Source organism: the organism of the source record quoted next, unplaced genomic scaffold (assembly GCF_019419815.1).
Source record: "Pyrus x bretschneideri cultivar Hongxiangsu unplaced genomic scaffold, Pyrus_bretschneideri_v1 Contig77, whole genome shotgun sequence".
NCBI lineage: Eukaryota > Viridiplantae > Streptophyta > Magnoliopsida > Rosales > Rosaceae > Pyrus > Pyrus x bretschneideri.
In genome coordinates, this window is record NW_025999817.1 from 1378528 (window position 1) to 1388162 (window position 9635).

The 9635-nt window shown below is 40.5% G+C and overlaps 1 protein-coding gene across 1 annotated transcript; it reads left to right on the plus strand.

The window, feature by feature from the left end:
• Window positions 1–207: 207 nt before the first annotated feature.
• LOC125472932 lies at window positions 208–627 on the plus strand. Its single transcript, XM_048575030.1, has one exon. It carries the CDS (start codon window positions 208–210, stop codon window positions 625–627), a length of 420 nt encoding a protein of 139 aa, XP_048430987.1.
• Window positions 628–9635: the final 9008 nt, after the last annotated feature.

Here is a 9635-nt window from a genome sequence, read left to right on the forward strand (position 1 = left end):
TAGGTGCGGAATGGTTCCAAGGGAGATTTGAAAATCTAGAAAGATGGAGCCTTGTGTTGGACTGAGGTCGGTGAACAAGTGTTAGTGGGACCATAAATTATCGATACCACTACTACTAATATCCAGTTGATAAAGAGGAACCTGAAGGCAGCACAAGATTGACCGAAGAGCATTGCGGATCAACATTCTAGGGATCGTGAGTATAAGATGGGTGATTTTGTCTTCCTGAAGTTGTCGCCCTGGAAGGGTGTGGTTCATTTTGGTAAGCGAGGAAAGTTGAGTCCTCGATATGTTGGTCTTTACCGAATCACTAAGAAAATTGGTGCGATTGCTCATAGATTGGAGCTACCACCAGAGCTGTCACAGATTCACGATGTATTTCATGTTTCCATGCTTCAGAAGTATGTACCGAATTTCTCTCACGTCATTCAGCCGGAACCGTTAGAGGTGAGTCAGGATGCAAGTTATGTTGAGAAACTTGTGGCGATCATTGATCGACATGATAAAACTCTAAGGAACAAAGTCATTCTATTAGTGAATGTGTTATGGAGGAACCATGCCATCAAGGAAGCGACGTGGGAAACGAAGGAACTGATGAGGAGTCAATATCCGTACTTATTTATTTGATATTGTAATTTCGGGGACGAAATTCTTTGAAGGTGGGTAGAATGTGAAACCTCGTCCCAAATGTAGTGTAGTTTCCTATTGACGGATTTATGAAATTACCTTCTTGCCCTTGAGTTGACCTTGTTTGGTCATCTCATTGAAACACGTAGCTTTAAGTTTATTAAATGATTTTTAATGTACTTATCACCACGAACATGTAGGCATAAACAGATTCAGAATCGGATTTATAATGAAGATTTTACATTTGAAACGTCGAACATTTTCAGATATTTTCATATTTCATCTTTAATGAACTCGTTTTGTGAGCCACTAAGGCCCACATGTCTTCCCCTTTCTTTCCCATCCATGACCCCCTCCCCTCTTTTTTCTTGTTCTGATTTTTGCAAGGACTATCTATGTTTCTCTCTCTCACTTTCTATTCTTCTCTCTATCTCTCCCTGAACTCTCTCTCACCCTCTCAGTGATCTCACTAACCTCTCTCTGAACTCACTCTCACTACAAAAATGACCCCAAGACTTGGACGTTGAACCTTGAAACCCAAGCCAACAACACGGCACCTCAAATGTGGCAGTCACGGTGATCACATCCCCGATGAGCACCGGTGGTTTTTGTGAATTTTTCAACGAAGGTAAACTTCTAGAAACTCTTGGGATGTATTTTAAGAGTATATCGAAGCTTGTTTTAAGTTGTACATACGTGTTAATCGCATAAAATAGCTCGGAGTAGCTTTTCCTAATTTTTTAGCAAGCACCGCCACTTTTGAGGCATTTTCCGGCCAAATCACAACGAGTTGGCCAGTGTGCAATATATCAATCTCTTCATCTTGTTGAGAACTACAATTTTGTTTTTGTTTCACTTGATTTGGTTGAATATCAAAGAAGTTATAGGCGTTTGAAGTGGTGCCCAGACACCCGACCCATCACCCTTGTTCGGCCCAACTTGTTAGGCCATGGGACAGGCCTTTTTGGCCAACCCAACCCATTAACCCAAAAGCCTAACCCATTAAACCCTCAACCCAAAACCCAAAATGGACCCCAGGCCTTTGGGCCATCCAAGCTTGGGCCTTCGGCCCAAGGAACCCAAGCCCAGGACCCTAGGCCAGGCCCAGGACCCTAAGCCAGGCCCAGAACCCCAGGCCCAAGCTCAAACCCAGTTAGAACCCAGACCAAGCCAAATCGTGGGCACGCGTGAAGGGCTACTAGTGAGTGGCGGTGCATGGGGGTACCAGAGGTTCCCCCTTATGTTTTTCGATGTCATGAATCCGTTTATGACGTTCGTTTTCCGAAATTCAATCATTATAGTAGAGTTTTATTAATTGGACCATTTATGTGCTTAGGTGCGCTTATTAGCGGTGTTTCCGTCCTTCCTATTTCGCACGGCTCTTCGGCGACGGAGTATCTGTGAGTGAACCCCTTCTAAAATGCATATTTTATTATTAGAAATGCATTCATGAAAAGCATGATTTAATGGTTACATTTTATGAAATGTTTATGAGTAAATTACATTTACACTTTATGAGACATCATGCTTTACTAAGAATATTTTGGAATACCATACTTTATCAATTTTCATGTTTTTTGCAGTATATATGATGGATGACTATATACTAAGAAAATATTTTAAGATATCATGTTTAAGCTACTGAGCTCCAACAAGATATATGTATTATGTTTGGAAATATTATGTTCATTGATTTTTGTGCTTATCTAGTGGTCACTGTTCTGCCTATTGGCAATGACACTTATATTGGCTTAGGCCATGCATTGGTAGATGGCTACAGCCGGAAGATATTATTATTGGCTTCGGCCGGGTGTTTGGTATGTGCCTTTGGGCGATCTTGATACCATTATTTAGCACATTATACACGATATATGTTTTATGAGAGGTTTTATGGCATGTTAGGGTTTTCGGAAAACATATTACATATTATGCTATGAGTTTTCATACACTTTGGGGGTTAGTACGTTGAATAACTATTTCAATATTATTTAAATGTCAACTTGGTCTACTCATGTTTTGTTTTGCACCCCCTCAGGACATAGGAACGAGGCATACGATTCTAGCTACGAGGCATTCCCTTACCACTGATAACGTGTCATCTTCTCTGCTTTTGGCACAACTTGTAATAACACTTTCTGTCACACCTCTAGTTGTATTCTGAATTAGATGAATGCTTTGAACATGTCATGCATTATCACTATCTTTTTATTTGACAGCTAAATATTATTATATTATTTTAGTAAGGCTTATATTTGAATATTACATTGTGTAGTTTGCGTGAAATTTATATGCATGTTTCACATGTTCACGGCATATGCATTCATTAAACAGTTTGCGTTACCCTCGGGTGTTGGCCAGCACGTGGCCATCCCGCTGTCCCATGGACATCGGGATTAGGGCGTGTCATAGACCACTCGACAAGTTCGAGAGATGAAGCTTCTGTTGGAAGTTCAAAGCAAAATAAATGCCAATAGTTACATATTGGTGAAATGGTTGTCTGCACAACTTTCCTTTTTTTTCATCAACATGTGCTTATCTTTGAATGTGCAAATGCCTTGTTTGATTTTGTGTAATGCTAGGTAGACCAAATTTTTTAAACAAAATTTGCAAACTAAATGATTTGGTTGAGGAGACCAAATTTTTTAAACCAAATAATGTGTTGCCAAAAAAAAAAACAAGCACGTTTATCAACACTTAATTAATAATTCAATCATCTACAACCAAAGCATTGTTTAGATCACATGAGCTATGGCAAGTTGTCAGTATTGGGTATGTTGAATCCACTATTGAGCAAGAAGCCGCCTACACTGCATATCAATATAACACTTTCAAGGACATACGAATAAAAGACAAGAAAACATTGTATTTTCTATGTCAAGGATTAGAAGATTCAACGTTTGAGAAGGTTGCAGAACCAATAACCAACAAGCAAGTTTGGGACACTCTGAGCACAATTTACAAAGGAGTAGATCGAGTAAAAATAGTCCAACTTCAATTATTAAGAGCATATTTTGAGGCTGTCATATGAAATAGGGAGAAATTTTTCAGACTACTACTCTCGACTACTTGCAATCATGAATCAAATGAAAATGAATGGCGAAAAGCTTGACGATGTTTGTATTATGGAGAAAATCCTTCGATCCTTCACATCCAACTTTGAGCATGTGGTGACTGCCATTGAAGAATCCAAGGATTTGGAGACGATGAGTGCATAGGAACTGCTAGGATCTCTCCTAGCTCACGAGCAATGCATTCAAAAGAATGCAAGCACCACAATGTTAGAGCAAGCTTTGGAGTCAAAGTTGAATATTGACAAACCAAATGGAGGTCGTGGATAGTGGAACTCACGTCATGGAAGTTCATCCAATCGTAGCCAAAGACGAGGTCAAGGAAGAGGTCAAGGCTATGCACAAAATTGAGGTTAGTCTTAAGAGTAGAAATCTGCTCAAGGAAAGGCACATATCCAGTGCCACAACTGCAAGGAATATGGACATTATGCCATTAAATGTTCATATAAACATGGTGAGCATGTTAACATGGTAGAGTCAAGTGGAAATTCTGGTGAGGAATTTACAGTCTTACTAGCACATCATAATTCCAACAGCAAACAAGATGTTTGGTATTTGGATTTTGGTGCAAGTAACTATATGCGAAGGAATGAGGAGTTTTTTGCCGAACTCAAAGATGAGGCCTATGCATCTATGAGTCTTAGTGACTCTTCAAAGATACCAGTTGAAGGTGAGAAAATCAAGATCATCCGGAATGATGGTAGAGAAGGATACATTTCCGATACCTACTACATACTAGGAATGAAGAGCAACATTCTGAGCATTGGTCAACTGCTCCAGAAATGATACATTATACATATAGAGAATATCCTTCTTACTCTCAGGAATACAAGGAGAAAGCTTATTGGATGTATTTGAATGTCAAAGAACCGAATGTTCCTGTTGAATTTGAACATAAAGATTAGAAGTTTCAACATCGGTGTGTTGGAAGATGAGTCATGGAAATGGCATCTTCGATTTGGCCATCTTCATTTTAAAGGCCAAAAGTTGTTGTAAAGTGGAGGAATGGTTCGTGGTCTACCCCAGATTGAAGCCACAAGCCAAGTATGTGAAGGTTACATGTTTGGCAAGCAAGCATGGCTCACATTTCATATTGGTGAAGAATAGAGAGTAAAGGCACCACTACATTTGGTGCAGACGAATACATATAGTCTGTTAGATCCCGTGTCCTATGGAGGTAATAGATATTTTATTACTTTCATTGATGATTTTAATAGAAAGACATGGGTTTATTTTCTTAAGGAGAAGTCGGCTGCCTTAAGGGTTTTCAAGGAGTTCAAGGTACTCACAGAGGCTGAGAGCAACCACAAACTTGTGGTTGTGAGATCAGATCAAGGTGGAGAATACACCTCCAATGCTTTCCAAGCATACTGCAAGGAGCAAGGAATTAGGCATCAACTGACTACTGCCTATACCCTACAACAAAATAGGACAGCCAAGAGAAAGAATCGAACCATCCTTGACATGACAAGGTCCATGCTTAAGGAGAACGGTTTGCCAAAAGAATTGTGGGCGTATGTTGTAGCTTGTTCGATTTATTTGTTGAATCTATGTCCAACAAAGAGTGTCAAGAAGATAACACCACAAGAAGCTTGGAGTGGATACAAACTGAATGTTGCACACCTAAGAGTTTTTTAGGTGTGTTGTATATGCTCAAGTTCCAGAAGCCAAAAGGAGGAGGCTCGATGATCGAGGTGATAATTGTGTGTTTGTGGGCTATAGTGAAGAGTCCACAAGCTTGATAGGAGCATATTCATGTGACTTAAATGGCTTGTTCTCGTGCATTTACGTTATGTTTCTTTAGTTATTTTAGTCCTTTATGCTTCTTTTGTGTGTTTTCAGGTTCTAAGGGCAAAGTATGCAAAAGGGTGCATTTTGGTGCATTTTGGAGTAGTTTGGGGCGTTAAATGGATTGCATATACTTGAAGCCAAGTAGATGGACGAAATTGAAGACCAAAGGAGGCCCTTTGTACCAGAAATTCACACCAACACATCCCATTTCAGATTGCATTCCAATCATTCCAGCCAAGCCACATGCACTCCCTTTAATTTATTCAACCTAGCTGTCAAAGCACATGCACATTCACCCTAATCATTCACATACACAATCTGCCATCATTCACACATTCATTCCACATGCATTCATCAACATATCTAGCTGTCATTCACATGCATTCCCTTCATATAAATCAGCCACATGCACCCATAATCATTCAACCAACTTTGCACATGCATTCATCATCATAACCTAGCTGTCATTACCCTTTAATCACATGCATAAATCAGCCACATGCATCTCCCATCACCATTCTAGATTTCCACCAAGTTCCTAGCTGTCATATTCCCTCCTTTTCACCTATAAATAAGCATCCATTGCAGCCACAATTCATTCATTCCCATTCATACACAATTCACTCTTCCATATTCAGAATGTAGACCATCAAACCACCCTTGCCGTGCCCTCCCTACCAATCCAAACACCACCAGAAATCATCCCATTGCCGTGGCCTCCCTCATCCATTTCCATAAGTCCCCAATCCATTCAACACACCAAAACTCTCCTTAGACCTTGTGCTACAACGAAGAGGATGAGAAGAGTGCCTAAACGTTCATACAATTCAAGTTTGAGTTGTTGGAATGTTTAGGTGTTTCTTTTCCTCGATTCCAATGTTTAATTTCAATTCTCTTTGTTTTGTACGTATGAGGAACTAAACCCCCCCTTGGCTAGGGGGGGATTCGAAATATATGTTTATGCTTACAATATGATTTGATTACTTTTAATTACGTTTCATAAGTTGTGAATTCAATTTGTTTAACTGTTTGATTGATAACTTATTTATGTATGTTTATTGAGAGTGCACGCTTAATTTTCATGCATAAATATGACGCTAGAATATAAGTGAGTTTCACCTAATAGTTATGAACTTATATTCACAAGTAGTGGAGGTTGCTTATAAACAATCGCGTTAAATGAATTCTTGGCAAGAGTATCATGCATTCATAGTTACAATTGCCTCGTCAACACTTATAATTTTCATAGAACATAATGATCTCTCATTGTATCTCTTCTATGCATTCATGTTGAGAACCATCGGAGAATGATTTGAATTGTCGCATGCATCATCCAATTCAATAACATAAGGAAAATTTGAGAGTTAATTAGTGCATCACGGTTAACTTGGGGTGTTGAGCATCATGGTTTATTGAAAAACAATTGGGATTCGTTTTATATGCAAGTGTAACATGTGTGGAGATGAACCCCTTAGCTAGCAATCCATCACATTCATACTTACAATCTGTTTTAATTAGAATCTGTGCAATTAGTTTAATTTCGTCCAAAACTCAATCCCCCCTTACTTTAATGTCTAAATTAGCTAGAAAGTGTTTTAGTTTGTGTTTATAAGTGTTTTGATTCAATTTGTTATACAAATTCGTCCAAATTCACCAAAGTGCTCAAAACTGCCCAGAAAGTGTTTTAAGGCAGTTTTGAGTGTTTTGGGTGATGTTTGAGTCTTTTGGTTTGTTTTAGTGTTTTAAGCGTTTAGTTTCGCATTCTTTGAGTTTAGTTTAGTGTTTTAAACTTTATTTTACGTTTTTAAGTCAGTTTCCAAGAGATTTGCAATCCCTCCTAATCCCCGGTTAAGAACGATCCCTACTTATATCTATACTACAATTGTCAAAAAGAGGGTTTAATTTGTGTGCGTATAATTTTCGCATCAAAGCTCTACAACTCACTAACTGGCAAACGAGTAGTTAGTAGAGATGCCATCTTTAGTGAGGAAGTGACATGGAAGTGGAACAACAAAGAAGTTAGTAAGAGAAGTTTGTTTCCACTGGTTTTGAAAAACCTGAAGTTGTACCACCTATTAAGCAACAACCTGCTCAATCAATCATAACAACTTCATTGCACAAAACTACAGGGAGTGGTACTCAACTCCAATGATGTTAAAAAGTCTCACCGAGATATATAGACAAGAAGAAAAAGAAAAGGCCAACCTTTTCTTCTTGTATGTAGACCACAAGCCTCTCTCATTCAATGAAGCTATGGAAGAAGATGTTGGAGAACATCCGTGGAGGAAGAAATCCATGCCATAGAGAAAAATGACACTTAGGAGTTGACAAAACTCCCACCAAATCAAAAGGTTATTGGTGTCAAGTAGGTCTATAAGATCAAAACACTGCAGATATAAGTGTAGATTGGTACAAATCAAGGCTTGTAGCGAAGGGTTACAAGTTGCTGCCCTAGCAACACAACCCTAAGCTTTGTCTACTTGGCACATGACCCAATCTGTAGCCCACACTACAAAGCAGCCAAGTCAGGCCTAGCGCGAGCCGACCCAAGCCACTACCTCAATAGCGTAAGCCCAAGCAGCTACGGTATGAGAAGCAGCCCAATACTCATAGGCCCATGACCAACGCGTTTATGAGCTGAGCCTAGGACCAACATGCACACTTACCGCACCCCACTATCATGGTGTCCCAAGCAACCCAAGCTGGTCCAAGAGCAATTCAACCATCTTGGCTCCAATTTTTGGGCCGATGATTGAACCGGGGGCCATCTTCATCTCATTTGTTCGCGAAATTGACATCTTCCCACTTAAATCTCGCACATTGAGTCCACTAAATTTTCGCTACTTAAGGAGATGCATTCCATCCAAGTTCTTCCAACCCAAATAGAGAACAACACTTGTCTCGACAAGTTATAGAGTTGACGAGCACCCTCACAGAGCAAACGACCTTGGTGAATCAGTTCTTGCAATGCATCGATATGCAAAGTGCCCCTAACGAGGTGTCCCGAAGTAAGGTAAGGGCAGGCGAAGAACCTTTCCAACAGTGTCCTGACAAGCAGCCACTCGACCAGCCACAAACCCAGCGTTTCGGTAGTGTACACTCTCGACTGGGCCCCCAACATAACGTATACTTTCGTCTTAGCATGCGAATGAGCGTGCACTCTCAGTTAGGCCCACGAACTAGTATCTATTCACTGTTTAGGTCACACTTCAATAATCAACATGAGCAACCTTCCAAGTGAAATGTTCATTCGTGGCTATACCTGCAAGAAGCATCATCTATTTCACATCGGAGTATGCAGCATAATGGATGAAGAAAAACAGTTACTCAATCTAACTCAAGTTCAATTGGTAGCCTATGAGAAATTCACTTGCCTGCTAGGAATGTACCATATACATTGCAGTCGTGGCATAGACGAGTTGAACATATAAAAGAGCAGCCTAAACCAACAAATCAAGACCAAGGGCAGCTGAGAGCTTTGCCACCCTAACAAAGGCAAATTTAGGAAGAAGTAGAGAGGCTCTTGACCAAACGATTGCGCGATGTCCAGGGCAACAAAGCTACTGACAAGGCACTCCGATGAGACATAACCAAGATAAGCAGGTCACCTTTCAATGACAAGGTCGAGCAGACGAGACTATTCCACATAGATTGTCGAATAAAAAGATTGCTTCTACTCCAACAAAGGTAGCAGCTCAGCCTAATGACGTGTCGAGGGCAAACGAGTACTAGAAAGACACACCACTCAACTACCAAGAACTGGGGGCAGGCCTTGTTCTCAACACTCTAAACGATACAATACTGAAGCAACACATCATCAGTAGCTGAGCATCATGAACCTAGTAGTCCAATTGTTGTGCACAACCTAGCCCAAGCCAGCCCCAGCTCTGCTTGCAAAACCGTGTCTATCTACTCCACGACTCTCGGTAGCCCTAGATCTGTCACCATGGCTCCTAACTGTGCCTACCTTCCACGGCTCCCGGCAGTCCTTGATCTATCACCATGGCTCCTAACCATGTTGATCTTGCACCACAGCTACCAGCCTTGTTGATCTCGCCCTAAGGCTCCTATTCGCGCCAACCAAGCCCATGGCACTTCAAATTTCAAAGCATCCAACGACGGAGTAGAACACAAGGCTTTATTAGCAGC